We start from the raw sequence: 21,359 nt of genomic DNA on the forward strand, positions 1-21,359 counted from the left end.
GGCGTTGGACGTCCTTCAGAGGCGAGCTGTCAAAGACTTTGCAATGTAGAGATAGCCTGACTCTAAGAGTATGCGGAGTCCTTTGCTGTTGTTTGATGTGTTTGTTCTGTCAAGTACCTCCAAATGCAGATTCCAGGGAATGTGATAGGAAAAAAGAGAGAAGTAAACTTGAGAAACTTGAGAAAACTGGCTAGTGATGAAAGTTATTTGCATTGAGTTAAAGGAAGGGGAGCAAGAGAAGGAAGGGAGGATGGAGATAATGAGTGGGTGTATGCCAGCTCCTCCCCCACTTAGTCTTAACTTTTTCTGATTTTTGTCATTAAACTTTCTTCACCTTGCCTCTCCTCTCCTCCCTTCAGGACCAGGACGGCATTAAGGGCAACTCTCTGAGTCCTTACGCCCAACACAATTCTACCTCACCAGGCAAAGAGGACGGTGGAGGCGGGGGACGGCCCTGCAGTGACGGGGGCTTGGCCACAGGCACTTTGGGCACCCCCGAGAGACGCAAGGGCAGCCTGGCAGATGTGGTGGACACACTGAAACAACGCAAGATGGAGGAGCTGATCAAGAATGAGCCAGAAGGTCAGTGATGAAAGAGGATGCTTGTGCAGGCCAGATGTGTGATCTGCAACTCCCTGCCATCTCTCTGGCTCTGTGTTGCTTTTTTATCACATTCTCTTCTTCTTTCTTTCTGTCTTGTTTTCTCTATGGCTCTCTCTCTCTGTCCGTCTGTCTGCTATGAACCCACACACATTCAGATGAGAGGCTAGCCTTTGTTTTTCCAGCACACAAACAGTTTGGACCTATTGTCCACCAAGCTTTGCATAATTATTACCACCTGACAAATAAGATATGCGTATGCATGCATGTGTACAAGTTTGTGTAATGTACACTTGAGCATGTTCAAGGTCTGAAATCAACAACTCGATTAATGTTCAATTTCAAGGAGGATACACGTACATGATCATTTATTTTATCTTAATTTCTGAGGATTATACGTAACCTGGCACTCGTCTTTGTTAAACGGCGTCTCAGTCTTTGGATAAAGACCTCAAACATTGTTGAGGAAGCAAAACCAGATTTATGCCCAAGGCCACATAGATTAGCTTGATTACCCCCCACATTTAATGCTCAAATTTAGCCCTGGGCAAACAGTTGGATTCAGGAAAAGATACAGAAACAGCCCATGGCCAAGTCTTTTTTTCTTTTTTTTGCTGGGCAGATAAATGTGAGCTCAAATCACTTTGAAATACATGGTAGTGATAATCTGATAAGGGGATCACCAACAGGTGCCATTCATTCAGTGCTTTATTGGTGGAGAAATATTTTGAGTGCTACACATGGTCAGTGACAGTATCCCAACAGGTCCCTGAAACTGGTAGCACTCTGATGCCTTTAAGAGCACTTAAGCCACGATTGGGTAATGGTGTTGTGGTGTAGGTTTGACTACAGAACCCAATCTGCCAAACTATATTTTTAAACTGATCTCCTTAAATGAAATCTGATCTCTGTTAGAACTGACTTCAAAACAACCAAAGATATTAAGACCGCATATAATTAATGTAGTCAAACTGAATAGACCTTAATTTGAAAAGGACATGTAGACTGGCAGCAGCATTGTATGCATTATATACACTTCTGTAAATGGAATCTGACCTTTCGCAGCTCTTTCAGCTTTCTTTTCCTCTTTGTGAACTGTATGAGGCCTAAACAACTCTGTGCCCACAAGGTGGAAGAATAGTGTAGAAATATGTTAAAATCTGTTTTTTAAGAGTAGATGTACACAAGTACTCGTGTGTCTTTGTCTTACCCAGGCTTACATTTCAAGCTGTGATGTGCTAACATTATTTGAAGTCTTTTCTGAAGGCTGTAGAGACTGCTGGTCAGCTCTCGCTGTCTGATTGTTTTTATTCCAGTCGATACAGAAGCCTGTTGTGACACATTTGACAAAAAGAAATACAGAAGGACAGAAAGAAGAATGAAAGTAAGGAAGACAAAAGGCTGAGCAGCTTGTTGATCTGCACTGTTTTGGGTTGGGCTTTTTTTTACTGCTTATATGGACCTCATGAACCTGCTGCACATGGAAAAAAAACAACAAAAATAATGGATCTTTATGAGCCAGTCAGTGCAAAGAGAGCACAATGAGGAGAAGAAAAAGACGGGAGGAAAAAGCGAAAAGGAGAAAAAGCAACGTCTTCACAGAGCCCATTAGCAGAGTGCCACAGTGGTGCGGCATCCAAACCTACCCCAAGCATTATCTGCCCTACGTTTAAATGAAACGTGCCAACAAAAGGCCCCAGCACCTCTAGACTCAGCACACACATGCACGCATGCACTCACTCACACACACAAACCCTGGCCAGGGGAGAGAAAGGAAGACAGAAAAGACAGGAAAGGAAGAAAAGGGGAGCTGAGAAAAGATGAAAAGACGCTGAAGAGAGAGCATGGATGGGGATTGGGGGGTTGGGGGGGGGAGACAAGGGGCTGTATTGAACGCAAGATAGAAATCCCTTATCTGTGCCCGGCTACCTATTGTTTGGCTGTGTGGCTCAGAAAGGCCATTAGCAGCAAACAGCAGGTTGGGATGAAAATTTAATGAAGGCTTTAATCATTATGAAAGGCCTGGAATATTACTGCTCTCTCATTCTCTCGCTCTCTCTCTCTCTGTTTCTGTCTCTTACACACTTGCTTCCAGCCGGATCAATGACACACACACACAAGCATATTTAGAGTGGAGGAACATTAACATCAGGAAGGATGTGAGCAAGAGGCCAAAGACGCAAAATGGGTCAGAAAACGATAAACATCTCAAAACAAAAGAGAGAGGCTTGACTTAAAAAAAAACAAGGCATACTGCAAGCCATCTCACACACACACACACAAACAAGTATGACTTAAGTTTGAAAGATGTAGTTTTGTGTCTGTGGCTAGTGTTGCTCTACTTAGATTAGATGAATGGAGAGTGGTGGATACTAGGTCAGTGTGTGTATTTATGTGTGTGTGTGTGCCGTCGAAGCCTTTGGGACCCTGTATACTTGTGTGTAAGTATTTGCATATGTATTTGTGACAGAATGTGAATACACGTGCATGGGTAAGCATTGCATTTGGCTGAACGCGTATAAGGTGTGTGTGTGTGTGTGTGTGTGTACGTGTGTACGTGCATGCATGCCTGCGTGAAGGCCTCTAATAAATGACTAGCCATGTTGTCCCCCATGGCCTGGCCCAACCAGGCTCTGACGCTCTCCTGCTCTCTCCATTCATCTCCTGTCTCACTCCACTGGCCACCTGCTACCCTGGAGATGCACAGTCTCACACAGCAGCACATACATGAGCAGACGCACACACATAATCAAACACTCCTACCCCACTGTCTTGATAAATTCTTCAGGAGCAACAGGGAGGGGGAAAAGCACAGATAAAAATGCCATGGCATAGCCTTGTACGTATACATATATATATATATATGTGTTTGTGTGCATGTCCATGTAGTTATCCGGACCTGAGGCAAGAGGTCGCTTGGAGAGCGGCTCGTGCTCAAGAGTGTGTGCGTGTCATTATGTAGAATAATGAGAGCAGAGAGCAGAGCAGTGTGGGGGTCACAGGGTCGAGAGGAGAGTTGGTGCTTAAACCCAAGAGAGATGACTGCATGTGCAGTACACTGGTGGACAGTTCCCTTGGACTTGCCATTTAACCTTGTGTGACCCCTTTGTAATAGAGCAAGGAGTAGTAATCTATCAGCCCAGCTGTGGAGAATAAAGACATGCAGATAGATAGTTATTTCAATGAAAGAGAAGGGAAATATTGGGAAATAAAAAGAGAAACATCACTAAATGGGGCACAGATGTTCCTCTTGGCCCCTGGAGTAGTGCCTCCACTGCCCAGGACTCCTTCTCCTCTACTCTCCTCTCCTCTCCTCCTCTCCTCTCCTCTCCTCTCCTCTCCTCTCCTCATGCTCACGCTTTGACTGTAAGTGGCTCCCATTAAGAGCCAGCTGAGCTCCGTCTCTAGTCCCGTCTGTTGACCCTCTGCTACAGAGCTACAGATACCCGTCATCGTGGCTCCGTGGCCTCTGGGGATTTTCTATTATTTTCTCTTTTTTAGTTAAAGTCATGTTATGAACAGAAACTCGAGTGTGTGCATCTATTGAGGTGGCCAAAATCTGTTGAATGTTAACAGTGCCCAATGTAAAATGCATTAATCTATCAATCTAGCAATGCCAAAGATAAAGCTGTTTCACATTGCATGCAGTGTTACGCTAGACTTCCACACTGGAAAAGCCAGTGACGCCACAGTCGTGTTTGTCCATGATATATATAATGATATAAAGCTATACTGTAGCTTTGAAGGATAATTTAAGGCAGATGATTCTGCTCTGAGCCTGGTCAAGTGGCTTTGATGAGCAGTTTCACCTGCTGTTTGTTGCATTGTTCAGGTCAGTGCATGGCAATGTTCTTGTTTTACTGAACCGTGGGTGCAGCTCAGGGGTCAGACCTCTGTCTTTATATTGTATGGCCTTGAACTGGACACACGTGCGGGGGGAAAAAAGACACTCACACATATTCAGCTAACACACACACACGCACAAAACACACAGGTTTACAGCCTTGCTGGCAACCTTCAGGTCAACCAGAATGGTGTTTTTATGGCTGAGCGTACTCACTGCTCCAAGACACTGGCTTCCATACTGAAAATGCCAACTCAATGACAGATGTCACACAACACACACTCGCAGACACAAGCTCACACATGCACACACAGCACTTCATCTATTTTCAAGGCAAACCCTGGGCTTGCTTTTAGAGAGCACTGAGGCATTTTATAGGACAGCACTTAGGCAAAGCCATTGTGCCACACAAGCACACAGTGACCGGAGCCCCCTCACGCCTCCATACACTCCAATGGGTGACAATGGGAAGGGCGGATACATTCTACCAAGAAGAAAGAGAGGGAAAGAAAGGGAGGGGAAAAAGCTGGAGAAGTATAGGGATTGAGGCAGTCTCGTTCATCCTTCCATCAGTCTAACCCCCACCCTGTCCTCACTTTGCCTAATCCTTCTACTGCTCTGCTGCTGTCTTCTAAGGGGTTATGTCAAATACAGAGACACACACACACACACACACGCGCTTGCACACAATATAAACACCTACAATGGCATATACAACCATTAAAATCATCACATTGACCTGCAACTTTTAAGCACACATCCCTAAGGGGAATTTGTGAACTGAAACACAAATGTGCAGCTCACACAGACACACACACACACACATATATACAGCAGCAGGTTCACAGCCTTAGCGTGGGAGCGAGGGAACGTCTTTATGTGATTTCCACCCTTGTCGGTAATTAGTTAGTTGTATAAATTAACATGAAGTGCAGCAGGACTCTCACAGCCATTGTTTGTCACGATCATTCTTCTTGAGCTGGGGAATGAAACAGAAGGGAAGGTTGGAAGAGAGAATAGTTTTTTTTTTATTATTCATTAGTGGCAAAAAAAAAAGTTCACGGAAGCAAGAAAAAACACAATTTTCTACATAGTCAGCATTTGCTTCAGACAAGTTGACATAATGCTTCTGAGACCAACTCTGCCTTGAACTCTTTTCTAAGGAGATTTGAACGCCCTGCGCTGTGTTTTTCATGCTATACCTTCTATCCCATGATATGGCAGAGAAAAAGAAAACCTTCTGTATAAAAATTGAAACATTCTTTGCTTTAAAAAGTGAAATGGCATTCTTTTGCACAAATAAAAGTTGCTTTATGAACACCAGTTCCTTTTTTAAGTACCATTTTTCCAGTTACTAACCCTAACCCCAAGTGTCATCGTGCCAGTAAACTTAATATTTGTTGTAGAAAAGTCATTGCGGGCATGGCTTACATACAAGTCATTTCTTTTTATTATTTTTTTGTATTTTTGTTTTCTTTATGCATTATGTGGCATGAGAAACAGGCAACGTCAGGGGGCGAACCTGAGGCATATTGTGTTGCGGGCCATTGTTGGTTCAATGAAAGACGCATTCAAGTCACTTTTCTTATTGAATTGTTTTGCATCTGCTTTTCAACGTGGCATTCTCTCTCCAGCCTTGCACCAGACAATCGGTGGGGATGAAACTTCTTTTTACCATTCTTCCCCGTCCAGATGAGCGATATTAAGGAGATGAATAGATGTGTGTGTGTGTGTGTGTTTGCATGGAGAAGCAGTGCCCCAGCTTTTGTCCAATACATGAGCATAAAGGGGTTTACAGAGTAGAGAGAAGAGAGAGGGCCCTGTGGTTGTCCTGGTGGTGTGTGTGTGTGTGGTTGCGTGCGTTTGTGTGTGTTATAGGCCTCCTGGTGTGGCATTAAGTTAAGGACAAAAGCTGAGGTTCATGAATCAGCCACTGCTTCCATATAGCTTAGCTATTTTTGACCCATTACAGTGAGCTTTGTGTGTATTTTTGTGCGCTGATGTCCCATGAAGTCTTGGGTAGGATGTATTTAGAAGGGTGTATTTCTTCACAGTAGTAATGTATTTGTGCATTACTTTGGTGTCATTTGCACCTTTTGAACAGATTATGTTTTGGACTCTCTTTGTGTTATAGTGTGTATTTGTGCGAGTCCCACTGTCTCATACAAAGGCCTTGTGTCACAGGCTCCCAAATATTAGACAAGACCCAGTGTTTTGCCGTCCGCACATTCACTTTCATTCAACTGAATATCCCATGACCAAATCAGTGGAATCCATGATTTATCTGTTCAGCTTTCTCATAAACTTCATTTGCACGCCCTGTTGTTTTTCCTTCCTTTTCTTCTACTTTGCTATCTGGGTCTTTTCTCCCATTCCCATGGAGAGACAGTGGAATGTTTTTATGCCGCAAAAATGGCTGCAAGATTAATGAGTTTTGTGTTAAGTGCACCGACTTTCATTTGCCCCTCAATTACTTTATCTAAAGGATATGAAATGCAACTGGAAAATCTTAAAACTTTTCAATGAGGCACTTAAGCAAAGATAAGCGCTGAGAAGAATTGCTGCTTGGAACTCAGTTTTCTAAGGCAAGATGGCTGTAACCTCAAACCTATTTGAGACAATACAATTCAAGTTAGCTGATGACTTCCAACAGCCCCGAGTACTTTTCTAACATACTGTACTACCAGTTCTTTTTCAATCAAGTGGATGTTGTTGTTTTTTTTGACATTGTAGGTATCTCTTTGTGCTCCAATTTACAAACTGCTCTTCACATGTACATTAACTACAACTAAAAAGTGAAATAGGCGGAAGATTCACATGAGTTATGCATTTATGAATTGAATGCATTTTTTCATGCCTTTTCTTTGTAGGGTGACATAATTGGTAGCACTTAATTCTGCAGGTTCAAAAATGTCTTATAACCTCCCATGATGTGTCTTTGAAAAGTCTGTAATTCAGGGTTTTTTCATTTGTGTTTTGCTCAGAAGAAATGTAGATGTTTGTACGTATATAAATATGCATGTATCTGCACTTTCATGACTCTCGTGATTGAGGCAGCGTTAAAGTTAACTTTAGGTTTTAATATAGAGACTGAGGATTATGTTAATGCTACATAATTATGTGTTTACAATATATTCAGTATTTATCATGCTCGTGCACACCATTCTGTGTTTGCCACATACTGCATGTTACTATACACAGAGACTACACCCAAGTTTTAACGGTTTAATCCACATAGGCTTGTGTACAAAGTGGCACAATCTGCTTAGTTTAATTTTACATCTCAGCTGTAACACACATGTGAAGCTGTAGTCTCCCATCAGCCATGTCAGCTACATCCAGCGCAGGATTTAAGACCTGACATGGATGTAAAGGGGCTTTAACTGCCTGAGCTAAAATACAACATATAAAAAAAAAACATGTACACAGTTTTGCTCCACACTTGATGACCTGACCATGACGTCACACAACCTGGCAGGATACCACACTGTTCACCTCGATAGACGCATAAATCAGGCAATATGTCATGCAAATTCGCTGGCTATTGAAGATGGTGGATAGATATTGTGCCCCGGGATCCCAAACATTCTGAGACAGGCTAACGGCAGGTAATTTTACCCGATCCCCACAGATCCAGAGAGACAGTGGAGGTGAATCACTGCTATAAGACGTGCTCACAGCGAACAGAGGGAGACAGAGCGATGGGAGCCCATGGGCAACGGATTTCTTGGTTAACTCTCAGTAAATAATGGATTCAGTCTGACACAGCAATATTAACTCAACAATTATTTACATTACACTTGTTGCTAATGCCTACGTTATGCTTACGCGACATTTACCCTTTCAGTGACAACAATGCTATATTTAGCTATATATAGATGGGACACTCCAGAGTTGAATGTTTGTCACAAAGCCAGATTACTTCCATTTGTTTCCCTCCAGGCTCTTGTAAACTTTCAGTGACTCTCTGGAGTAAGATGAAGTTAATCAGGAAGTTGATGATGTCAGAGTACTGCAGGTCTGGTCCTCTCCGACGCAGAGGGGCATTATAAGGATCATACATATTCAGTCTGTCTAGTCCTACGATATATTGATCGATCTCCATTGCTAGGTGGCGGGTGACATGTCCCTAAACTTGTGAGTATTGGGCATTTTCTGGTTAACCTATTACATCACAACTTAAGCTGGTGGCCAGTTACGTTTATGCCGAGCACTGTGTGTTTTTCTACAATTGATTTATTTCAAAATTTTAAATTTTTAAAGTTTTCTTGTGTTCAGTCCAATAAGCATGTTTATGTATAGATTTAAAAGTACACAGTAATTACATGTTAACATACTCGGTGACTCTCTTTCAACATGTCAGCAACTCACATAGTAAGGAAGCCGATGTTGCAGAGCATAGTCACCCAGGCCTCCATTCGGTCAGCCGGGAAGTCAGTCTCTCAGCAAGGCAGTGTGTCAGTCTTTGAAGCCACAGGCTCTATATTAATTAACCTCTGCCTGGCTGGTCAGAGGGTAGGTCCCGCAAATGAAGTGATGGTGTCTGTGTTGTCAGCCTCAGGGGTCACGACCCCGAGCCCTCAGCATTGGCCCAGCCTTATTTGAGCCAGATGTTGGGAGACAAGCATCTCGAGCGCCACTGTCCACGCCCACCCTCTGCTCCCGCTGCATTCTTTTCCTTCACTGCTGCTTTTGTGAACTGAGCAGCCATCATCAGCCACTCACGCTGAAGCTCAGATGCTCCTAGGATCACTGTACTGCTCTCTCTGCTTGCTCTCCCCCATCCTTCCTCCCTCCAGCTATCTCCATGGGATCCATCCATTCACATCTCCCCTCCTATCCCTCTATTTTCACCCCTCCCTTCTCGTTTGGCCCACTGCCCCTTTTCACTTCGCTCAGGGGAAAAAGTGCCGTGTGTGTTGCCTGGCAGCATGCCTCCTCTTATCCCTCTCCCCGTTCCCTCCTTTTCTCCTACTTCATCCTTCCCTCTTGTCTCTCTTCGCTCCCCTCATTCCTTCCGCAAGCCTCACTTCTATTACTCTTCTCCACCACCTTCTCACCATTCCTCTCCTCCCACCACCCTTTGTTCATGTCACTCTCTCCACCTGCTTCTAATCATTCCCTCTCCATATCTTTCACTCCCTGTCTCCATTCATATTTCGCTCTCCCTCCTCCCTCTCTTCCCTCAGTCTCTTCTCAGCTGGGCTCAGGAGCAGTGAACAGGTGTTGTCTCCTTTTGATTTGGGTGCTTTCGGATTAATGCTGTCAGCTCAGCTGTTAAAACAACTGCCACCGCCAGATGCCAGTCAGTTTGGGGCTGGAGCTGTCACCTACATACAGACACATACACACGCACACAGACACGGACAAAAAAAAAAAAAACACAGACACAAGGACTCTTGGCTCATTGCAATACAAGCAAATCAGCTGCTATACGCCAGTCATGTCTGTAACCCAGGTGTGTGTTTCCAACACCTTTACAAAACAACAGTCGGTGAAATGATGCTGAGAACATTAATACATAGACTCAACGTACACAATCCACAATGTCCATCATCTAAGAAGGTACCATGTAATGGGAATAATTAGGCCCATTGTTTTTACAAATATGACATGCCTTTTTAAAGATGTTTAAATTAGTCAGGGACTGCTTCGCATACAAAGGTGAGTTTACTCATTATTGAGATTAATACTGAGCCAGCAGCTTTTCATGTAGCCTGAGAATTAAACCATATGAGGTCACCGGGGTAAGGTGCGCGGTGTTATCTCAACGTAGGTGTTGATTTTCAAATATTTCAATACTGCAACATTAAATAGCTTGAATAACCTTTTTCCAGTTAAGAGCATTTGACATTCAGAAAGTGTTCTCCAGTAATAAACTGTAGAGGATTATTTGTCAGGTTGAATTAAGTGTAATAAATAGTTGCTTGTGAGGATAGATGAATTAAATCTCTGATTTCAAAATATTTGAAAACAGAAATATGCATAAACTTTGACACATTTTGAAATTAACTGTTGTTGCTGTGTGTACGTTCTTAATTTAAACTGTGAAATAAGACCTTGCCCTTTTAGCCCATGGTAAGATCAATGTCATGTCTTTTTTGTTCAAAATGTTCATGAGCTTTGAAGTCACAAAAACAGAAAGCTTTATTTTCCTTCATTTTGACAATAATCACCTACTTCTATCAATGAAAGAAAAATTGAAAAAATACCTTGGTTTCTGCTCATAAAGTATTATTAGGAAACACACACTAAGACATTTGTTTCTGTACTCAATGAATAAGCCTTTTGTTTATATTACCTTGGTCCACAAGTGTGTTTACTGTTCAAGAAAGGCTCCATTCCTAAGGCAACATGATGATGATGATGATGGTTTCTACCTTTCCACCTTTATCCACCCGCCCTCCCTCTGTTCCCCCCGTGACCCGCTCAGAACTCACTTGTTCCTCTCTTTACTCCAAAACATCTATCTGGCCATGTCTGCAGTGAGCACACAAATGGACACACACACCTGTCAGGGAGCCTGACCTGCGTCATTTTTAACTGTGAACTGTAAAATGGAACAAGATACCAGCATGACCACTCTGAAGCCCACCACTCACCATCTGACAAACACGCACACATGCAGGCATGAAGATTGAGAGCTGCACCCACATCTGATGGAGCCTTAAATAGTGCTGCTACACATGACTTACACACTGATGATCATTGATAAGTAGTTAATCATCACTTTACTCACAATTTTCAACAAATGGTATAATCAAATTCTAAATTTAAGCATGTAGAAAAAAAGACCGCAAGCGTAGGATGGTAGTTGTTGCCAACAAAAAGGTCTCTCTGACACACACACACTCCATTTTCAATCGTTTTTTTTTATCCATCTTTATTTCTCTCTTTTACTTTCCCTCTCTCTCTCAAATTGAACTCATGTACTCGCATTTGTTTGCCAGAATCACACTAATCTTGTGATGCTGGTTCAAAGAACAGTCCACTCCAACACACTGGACACTTGTTTGGTAGGTCATGTCAGTTTGTCTAACACACTCTTGCACACTCTTACACCCTAAAGCACACACACCCAACACACACTGAAGCCTCTCTTTAGTCCTCCCTTCTACACTTTGAACTCTTTACCAGTGTGAAATCTCTCTTTAGCCCACTGACCAAAACCGTGTCTTGCCCTAGTTTACTGTAGATCATGCCGTCCTTGTCCGTTTTGTTGCTTGGTGTCATTATGCTAACAAAGTTATGACCAATGTTACCATGTACCACTGAAGTCTCTGGTCTCAGCCGAGCCAGAAGTTGTTAAGACAATTAGCCCTCTAAAAGAGTCACGGGTGTCTTGTCGGGGGAATTATTGGGCAGGGGGAGGAGGATGAGAAGGCGGTCAAAGAGCAAAAAGGAATGTACTGGAAGAAGAGCGGTATTGATGTGAGGAACTGCATTTAACTCGTGTCAGTTAAGATATAAATTATTATAATGTGATTTAACTTAAACAAAGAACTGGGATATGTAACAAAAAAGCCACTAACCTAACATCACATACTGTAAATAATTAAATATTTCCATTGACATGAGCATTTATTTTATTTTTGCTTGATATGTCAATCAAACCCTCCAACACCTTTGGACACTTTCAGTGATTTAAAGCAAATTGATCTTGAATCTGTGAAACTTTCTCTCCAAAGGCTGTATAGTGACTTAGTAGCCATTACACACATTAACGTTAGTTAGTAATTAGTAAATAACATTTTGGCTACTTAGAGCACATTAGACAATAGAGGATGTGACAAGGAAACTGGCCTTATTTTTTATTTTCCCTACTTTGAGTTCTATGGCTACTACTATGGATCATAATGTCGTCATTGCCCCCCATGTTCATCACCTGAAAAACAATGTGATCTTTCTAGGAAAATTGTGAAGGAGGGGAAAGGTTTCCAGCATACTGATTATTAAGGCTCCAACAGGTCAGGCACACAAAGACTCGCAGGCACACACAAACCCAAACACACACATGCTAGTCAGCAGAGCATTCCAGTGATGTTTGGGCTGTTGTTGCCATTGGTCTAATGGTTCTCACATGTCTGTCGCCCCATCTTTGAGCAGCACACAGGACAATGTGGGCTATTCTTAAGACTTCACAGCACGCTCTGTCTCAAGCCCATCGACGCACAGATGGAATAAACATTCACACACAGAGAAGAAAGAGACAGAGACGGAATCAAGGCACAAACACATGAACAGAGGCAGAAGTGTGTGCATGTCTGTTTGTGCTTGTCAATAAAGCCAGGGCAGGTGTCAATCAAACGGTTAACACAAAACTATTATAGCATCAGAAATAACAGTCTTTACCCACCAGTCTCACATGCACACACGCATACAGCACAGGGGAGTTTGAAGTCACAACTCAACCCTGTTTGAATAGGCTTCCAACATGCAAAGCAGCATTAGTGTGTCAGGAGTGTCTTGCTGTTCTGTCTGTCTCTGTCATTGCTTTGACAGGCAGACCAAAAATGTCAAGAAGTCTCACAAGAGGAAACACCGCATTCTGCATGTGTGTGCGTGTGTGCGTGCGTGCGTGCGTGCGTGTGTGTGTGTGTGTGTGTGTGTGTGTGTGTGTGTTCGCGCACTCACACGGACACTCTCTCCTGCTGCCTCTCATGTAGTTAATGCGTGGGTCAGTTCTTCTCCTATACGCGGCAGGGTCCAACACACAATGTCTTTTTTTTGTTGTCAGGTTAAAGTGATGCAATAAAGCTGAGCAGTGACAAGGACGGCCCGGGGGCTGCTGCACTGACAGAGGCATTGAGTGTGTGTGTATGTGTGCGCTCTGGACCGTGCACGTACTTACAGTATGTGTGAGCGTGGAGGCAAGAGCACTGAAGAAGGGTTATTGCCACGAGACAGATTGCAAGTGTCATTTTCCATTACAGCAGCCTGAGCCACTGTGTACAATGCACACACAGATACACACTAATACACATGTCTTGGCCTACTTTAACAGGATGCTTTTGACAGGGAGAGATGTGTATTCAATAGAGAGTGCCGGACCTGACTATTTAACCCTCTGGTCCTCACCCTAATACCAGGTTTGGGTTCCTTTTATTAGTCATAAAGTATAGACCTGTGTCACTTGCTGATTCTCTGGCCAGTGATATAATTTGGATGTCGATCGTTGCTGAAATCATTCTTTAATTGATTTTCGCGGTTATTTGAAAGATTACATCATGGTCGTCGAACCGGCTGAGAAATTTCTGACTTCATGGTCTTGTGACGAAGCCTCAAAACATAATAGAAGTGCATCGACGTATTGAAGATGCGCTTTTTTCAGTTTCCAGTCAGGAAATACCAAGGATTTCACCAGGCAACAGTGGCACAATGCATTTGTCAGAACAGCTTGTCAAAGGAAGACATTGAACACACTGAGTTTTAATACAGTGAGTCTTAAACACAGCACGGCCCATTGTTGCATGTGAACCTCTATTATCTATTCAAATGTGTCTCATGAGGCCTGTTTGTTAACCAGGCAATTAGCGGGCAGTATTTGGTGGTTATCAGTACCACAGTTGACACTTGGTCTCTTCAGCCAGTAAAACATGAGGCAGTAAAATGAAAATGGGATCTGTGTTCAGTCCCATAGCTTGTCCCTAATAAGGTGCAGTGGCAGTGGCTATCAGGGGCCAGGCTGAATTAGTCCGCAGCGGATTCAAATGTCTAGATGCTATCAAACAGCATTTAATGATAATGGAGGTCACAGATGCAATTGGGGGAATGGTATGTATGTGTGTGTGTGTGTGTGTGTGTGTGTGAAAGGAACAATTCTCCTGCAAAACAACAGCATTAAGATAGCATCGCTAATTCCTCCTGCTCTGCACAAAAACATACAGAGGAGGGGGGATAAGTAAAAAAAAAAACACAAATTAAACAACAAGGAAAGTTTTTCTGCGACTTTCTCGAATGTCGCTCCAGATTTTGCCCTTCATCGTTCTTTCACAATGTCGCGCCCTCTCCGCTGCTATTTCTGACTGCCAGTGTGTGGATCTGGCTTGCTGAGATTTCATGCCAGTGTAAAAATTGGCTGAGGGTTTGGTTCAAATCAAATTGGACATAAGCACCCACAACACCATCTGTTAGGGAAAGGCAGTGGAGTGAAGGGCAGAACTCTGTATTCAGATAAATGGATTTCCAATTTATTAAATTGTTGACTGACACCCTTGTAAATTTTCACTTTATGTTCTGAGGCCTATTCTTAGAACATCACATTTAATGGAAACATGTTGCCATACGTCCACACAGTCCCTAATATTAGAATGGGGGGAAAATTGTCCTCCTGCATCTGTTGTTTTGAGTTGAAATCTTTTTTATGTTTTTGCAGCACAGTTGCTTCACATTTACATGAGAGGAAAACAAAAACTACATTTGTCCCTTTTTCAAGTTTTTGTGTCTTCCTCTCATACTGTTTGGCTTTAAATAGACAAAAATAAAATCTCTCCCTGGTTAGACTTCAGGTGTTTTGGCAAGTGATTTTGTGTGTGCTCATGTGTGTTTGCAGTTTTTCTGTTAACAGCTGTGTCGCCCTGAAATGTGTTTAGAGACGCGTCTGTGATTGTCACAGTACTTTAGGGGAGGACCATATGTCCCCTGTCGCTTCACCCAAAAACTTAACTTTGCAAGGTGAATAACACACTCATAACTCTCCCTAGTTGATGTTGGTGTGTGTGTGTGTGTGCATCCCTTGCCTATCTATAGTGGTCTGAATATTTATTAATAACTAAACTTGGAGCAGCTTCTGAATAACAAGTCACTGTGGATGATGATGATAGCAACCAGGGACTTAAACACACGGTCACTCCCGTCCGTGATTTTCCTGCTGCAATGCCCTGCTTCACTGGGGACAGGGATCACCGCGAGTGGTTTAAAATGTAAGGAGGAGAAGGAGAATGAGGAGGAGAAGAGGGATTTTAGTGTTTACACAGAGGCCCAGTCATGGCAGCAACTGTTGCCAAGCACTGTTCTCCCCAACAACAAGCCAGTAATTGGTACTTTCAGTGGCTAACCTTGTGGAGGTGGTGGTGCAAGGTGGGCTTGGACAAAAAGCTTTTTGATACATCTCCCTCTATCTCTGTCTCCCTCTTAAGCCGCCGTATATGGCCCGTGTGTTTTGTTTTCCTTTTTTTCGTCAGGAGACTGCCTGTAATCTTGGCACGGCCCTCCTTTGCTTTGGAATGATTGGACTGTCTTTAGAAGGAATTGATAAAAATGTGTCCAGACACATGGCCCAGCTCAACCAGACATGAATTGATCATCAAAATATCAACATCATCATTTCGTAATGGAGCACGTTGGCTCTCTCAGTGTGGAGGGAATAGCCAGACTGAAAAGCAAAAGCTGCAGTATAAAGAGGGTGTAAATAAGTTAGCGGTTGTATTCCAAATTCTGCTTTTATGAAGTTTCTTTGAACATCTCAATAATGTAGAAGTTGGAGTCTGTTAAATTTGTAACGTTTTACTTGTGAGAGACTTCACTTACCTCATATTTTTAAAATAATAATTTAACCTATCACTTGAAACAACCACTTACCACAGTACTCTTCTTTGGAACAGTGTATGTTGCTGTATATAGGAGTTGAGACACACAGTTCTCTCTTCACAACTGTACCATTCTTCTAACTATATATAATTAAGAGGTACAAGTTTGTTGAGGGTACAATACTAAGTAATAATAAAATAAACAATTCTGAGTAAGGCTACAAATCAGACATATGACATGTAATCCAAGAATGCTGAACTTCTAAAATTTTTAATTAACTTAAGATAACCTGGTTTAGGTGTTTGCCTGTCAGATGTTGTGACTTACTTTAATCTGGTTAAATCTAATATTTAGGTCACATGTGAACATGTTTTCTGACTCTGCCACGGCTGCCAGTTAATGTTATTTTTTTTCTCTAGAAATCACCATACGTTGTCCCCCCCTCACTCTCCCTCCCTCCCCACTTCCCTCCCTCCCCTCTGTTACTCCTTCCTTCCATCTCAATACTTCAGTGTTCAGGGTGGCAGTCTAAGACAAACTCCACCAGTGCTTGTATAATTGCTTATTCAATGCTGACCCCTGCTCAGTTTGGGGGAGGGTGAAGGAGGCGTATGGAGAAGGAAGGAGGGAGAAGCTGGAGCCTCCCCATGGCTGCCAAGGCCCGAGTCAATGTGGAGTCTGTTTTTTTGGGATAGAAGGGCCGGCCACGGGTCTCAAGCCAGGGCGCTTTCCTGTGGGCCCTCCTCCCCCTCCTCCTCATCTTCGCTCTCCTCCTTCATCCTCCACCCTCCTCTGAGCCCGGCTGGGCCTGGCGCTGGCACAGAGGTCCCTTTGTTGTGTACCCGAGAGCCTTCTCTCTCTCTCTCTCTCTCTCTCTCACTCTCTCACTCACTCACTCACTCACTCTCTCTCTCTCGCTCTCTTTTTTCCACACATCCACCTCCTCCTCACTATCCCTCCCTCTCTTTTCCTCTAAAGGTCTCCAAGCTTCACAAATATGAGATAATAGGAAAAATAGAGCTGGCTGCTTGTGGTGACTCAGGGCAAAACGTCTGAGTAAAAAATAGAAAGTGAATGGGGGGGAGGGGGGCTATTGTTTGCGAGTCACTTGGTTGAAGTGAGCTGGACTGAGGTTGAGTCTCCTCCCATCGCTCTCTCTCTCATTTCTCTTTTCCTTTCCTCTCCAGCAGCTTCTGAACTATAAGCTCACAGTGGATCCAAAGGCTGGATGGGGGCTTGCTCTAACACATACACACATATAGAGAGAAAGCCACACACACACATGCACACGCTGTTTTCGCTCTCTGTCTCTCTCCTTCTCTCGGCAGGTGGACGGGGTTGTTTTGGCTCGGCTGCAGGGCAGCAGCTTGACTCCGTTTGAGCCAATGAGTCAAAATAATAGTCGACAATTCCAGAGTTATTGTCAGCGTTTTCCCCCCCTGCTTTTCCCAGAATCCCTCTTAACTGCGGGATCAGAATCAGAACATCACCCTCAGATTATTGCGCATTCACATTAAAATACAATAGCAGGATTTGCAGTCGTAAGCACTGGGTGATCAAAAACAAAAAATCTTTCTTTCTTTATGTCTGTCTGACTAGTTTTGATGTATAGAGAAACAGTTGGAAACGTTTATTACAAACAATGTGAAAACTTTGAAGTTCTTGGATGGAAAAGGAAAGATGCCCTGATGCAACTGAACACTTACACTTCATTTCTCTCTGCCGTCTCGTTTCCCTCACCCCTTCATTCTTGTCAAATGAGAGATGGGTATCCTCCCTCGACCCTGGACTCCCAACACCCCACCCAACAAATATGTGGTCCACGCCCCTGCGTGGGTACCAGACTCAACCCACTTACCTCACAGAATGCTCGCTCACAAGCATACGCATGGCACATGTGCACATATACACACATTCAGTGTCACATATGTCACAAAAAAGGGAGTAGCCGCTCAGATTTTCATGGAAAGTGTTGAGCTGTCCTCCTTTATTAAATGTTTTTTGGCCTCAATTAGAAAAATTAGATGCTCGCTGTGTTTCCAGCCAACTGTCAAGAAAGTTTTTTAAAAACCCAGAGAATTGTTGCAGAACATAAGGGAGTGAATCTTGTGCGGCGAAGCAAATTAACCTGTAAATGTGAAAGTAGGAAGACGCCATGAATTGTTTCACATCAGGCGAGTGCTATTGTTTTGTAGTGTCAGGTTACACTGGTCATATTTCATACGCCGACATGAAGATGAATACATGAAGACAGGGAAATGCACTTGGACATTGGATGTATTTTAATGTGTCACACTGCCATGTTGGGAAGTTAATGCTAAGGACAGATGGTTTTGCCCTGTCATGGTTTCAGTATGTGCAAACGCACCGCTTTATTCTGATGCAGGTGTGTATATTTTATCACTGTGGCAGTGAGGTTCTCTTCTCCTCTCTTCTCCTCCTGCCCATTTTCTCCAATTTTGCCATTCACCACACAATGAAAGAGCCTCTTGGCTTTTATTAATAGTTAAAGTGGCCCTGGTCTGTCACTGGGGACAATGGCTGCAGCCCTGTTAATAAATAAAAATAATAACTGGTAGATGGAGACCGAGAGAGTGCAATGGAAAGAGAAAAGGCGACACTGCCATTTGTTGTTCCCTCTCACTTGTCAAAGCTCTTTGGCTTAAAAGCCTCTGTCATTATTGAAGGAGAGTGAACTGGAGGGAGAGATGAGAGTGAGAGGCACAGATAGAGAGAGGGAGTGTCAGAGTCTAATAGCACCTGTTGGGCTGATGGTGAGACAGCTGTCACGGGAGAAGGAAGAAACACAGGAGCGCACTCATCTTCTACCCTGTCTACATGTGTTTCTTTCCCTCCCTGTTTTTGCAACGACTTCTGTTTATCTAAACTCTGCTTCTCTTGGCCCTACCTTCATCGCAACGCTAACCTATTCCCCGAAGGCTACGTTGGCGTCTAATAGAAAGCACTAGGACACGTCAGGGTCATAGTGATGCGACGCTGTTGCTAACTGGTGTGAGTGGCAGCATCAAAAAGGCAAGGACAGACCAGGGAGAGTCCAAGGACGGTGGAGAGAGGGGAGAAAAGTGAGAGATGAACTGACTGACTGGAAGTTCAGCATTAAGTATTGATCTCAGGATATGTGTGCGGGTGAATGTGTGTTCAGTTTGTGTCCGTGTAGTGGCATGTGTCATTTATGACCCCTAACATTTCCTGGTGGTCGCCTTGAGAAACTGAAAATAATGGGGTTTTGTTTTTTTTAACGCTCTAATTTTTGCATGATGTTTAAAAGTACCTTAATTTGTTGTTGGCTTCGTTTTAGTCATGAAATTCACTATTCACTATTCTAGAGAAAAGCATTAATGTCACAGCCTACACACTTGTCTGTTAGAGTGTGTTTTTTGTGCAGGCAAAAAGTTGTTAGACCTACAAAGAGGTGAAAGTGAAAGTTTCACGTTTACTAATTCAAAATAATAATAATAAAAAAACAGCAATGTTTTTTAAGTTTTTGGGGATTCTAAATGCTGAGGTAGTGTAGATAATAGATTTGTGTAGGTGTAGCCTAAGAGTTAAACCTTCCTGCTAAGCATGGCCTATCATCCCATGTGCAGATATCCCCCTAGCAAATATGCATTTACGTGCACAAGCATCTGTTTTTGAGCTCAGGCGTCTCACCTATTTCATGCATGACACACGAGGTTCCCAGCAGGGAGAATGTCAATCATATTGACGCAAGAGCATCAATATTACATAAAGCCACCCCTTTAACAATAATTTTAGTGTCCAGGCTAAATCTGAATATATGAAAAACATAAATATTGTGTTGTTTTTAAGTGTGTATCCGTCTTAAACATACAAAACAGAAGCGCAGATAGTATGAACACCCTCACATCAGGTTGACGCGGCAGTCACGCAAAGCAGCCGAGACACATGCAGTGTGAACCAGGCCTTAGTCCATATAGAGAATGTACACACATCGATGATTGAATCTCCTTGTCTATATTCACTTGTGTGGCTTTTTCCCTCTTCCCACTGTGTGTGTGTGTGTGTGTTTGTGCATCAGAACATCCATGTGAGACCGTAGTTAGGATTGTAATTAGCGATTCTGCTGGTGTGTGTGTTTGTGTGTGTAAGGGTCTGTGGAGTGCATGTTAAAAACAAAGCACTAGCTGATAATGTGTCCATTGTGGCAGGTGCATTAAGGCCCTCTTTGTCTCACGGCCTACAGGGCTAATGATTCTCTAGCAGCAGGTGAGAGGGAAAAAAGCCTCTCTCTTTCTCTTTCCCTCTTTTCCTCTCTCCACCACTTGTCTTTCCCTTTATCTTTCTTTACCTCTCTCTCTCTCTCCCTCTCTCTCGCACGCACTCTTTCTCTTTTGCTCACTTGTTTTTGTTCTTCAGATTTCCTCTCTTTCGATTATCAGCTTCTCTCGTTCCACCCCTCTCTCCAGCTGATGCGGCCATTAGGCTGAGCTGCCACTGCCTTTATTACAGCAAATGGACTTTAAATGAGCTTTATTGTCATGTTGGCCAGCCAACTGAATCTCTCTCTCTCTCTCTCTCTCTATCTCTCTCTCCCTCTCTCTCTCTCTTTCTTTCTCTCTCTCTTGCTCTCTCTCTTTACCTCTCTTTCTCATCTGACCCGAACCTCCCTTAAACAGAGGCCCCCAGCATTGAGAGGCTGTTGTCGAAGGACTGGAAGGATAAACTTTTGGCCATGGGCTCAGGGCACATTGGAGAAATTAAAGGTACAGTACAACTAAACTGAAGTCACCTGAAATTCACTTAATCTTGACTGACTAAAAATCTCTTGATGTCCATTTATGTAAAACGTCCACAAGTCTCTTACGTTGCACGATTTCCAAACTAAATGTCTTCCTCAGTGTCGCTTTTCTGTATCCATGAATACATTGCAGTATTAGCTGACGCCATTATGGTTTTTTTGTGTAAAATAATGTAAAGAAACAACTAAACCGGCATAATTAAACAGGCAAGGAAGAACCATTAGGTGTGGAAAATATCCACGATCCCATTAACACTGAAATTCTAAATGTTCCATTTACTTAATATGAAATAAACATTTAAAGTATTTACATGCCAAATAATGACATTAAGTAGTTGACTTGAATGTATCAATTGTACCAGCTTGTAAGTAATGGGTAAATCAAATTGAACTGATTGACCAACAAGTCAAAAAGTCAGTGACATATCTGCTAGTTCATCAGCTCTGTGTTAATCCCAGTGTTAATCACCCATTTTATCCACACCAGACCCTCTTAACATCCTACAGCGAGGCGTACAGAGCAGAACAGAGGGCAGAACAGAGGGCAGGTTGTGAAACAAGAAGTTAACAAGAGAGCTGCTGCGCTGTGAGTGAGCAGAAGCGAGG

The 21,359-nt window shown here is 43.1% G+C and overlaps 1 protein-coding gene across 7 annotated transcripts in view; it reads left to right on the top strand.

The window, feature by feature from the left end:
* The window catches only part of sox5 (SRY-box transcription factor 5), a 73,419-nt gene that overhangs the window by 17,777 nt on the left and 34,283 nt on the right, over positions 1-21,359 (top strand). For 6 of the 7 annotated variants that reach the window (XM_044022347.1, XM_044022348.1, XM_044022353.1 and 3 more), the window contains exons 3-4: positions 360-582; positions 20,632-20,718. In XM_044022347.1, coding sequence (XP_043878282.1) covers positions 360-582; positions 20,632-20,718 — 310 coding nt within the window. The remainder of the gene's footprint in view (positions 1-359; positions 583-20,631; positions 20,719-21,359) is intronic. The other variant, XM_044022352.1, reaches the window with a different exon arrangement.

The sequence above is a fragment of the Solea senegalensis genome, linkage group LG3, assembly GCF_019176455.1.
Source record: "Solea senegalensis isolate Sse05_10M linkage group LG3, IFAPA_SoseM_1, whole genome shotgun sequence".
Lineage (NCBI taxonomy): Eukaryota > Metazoa > Chordata > Actinopteri > Pleuronectiformes > Soleidae > Solea > Solea senegalensis.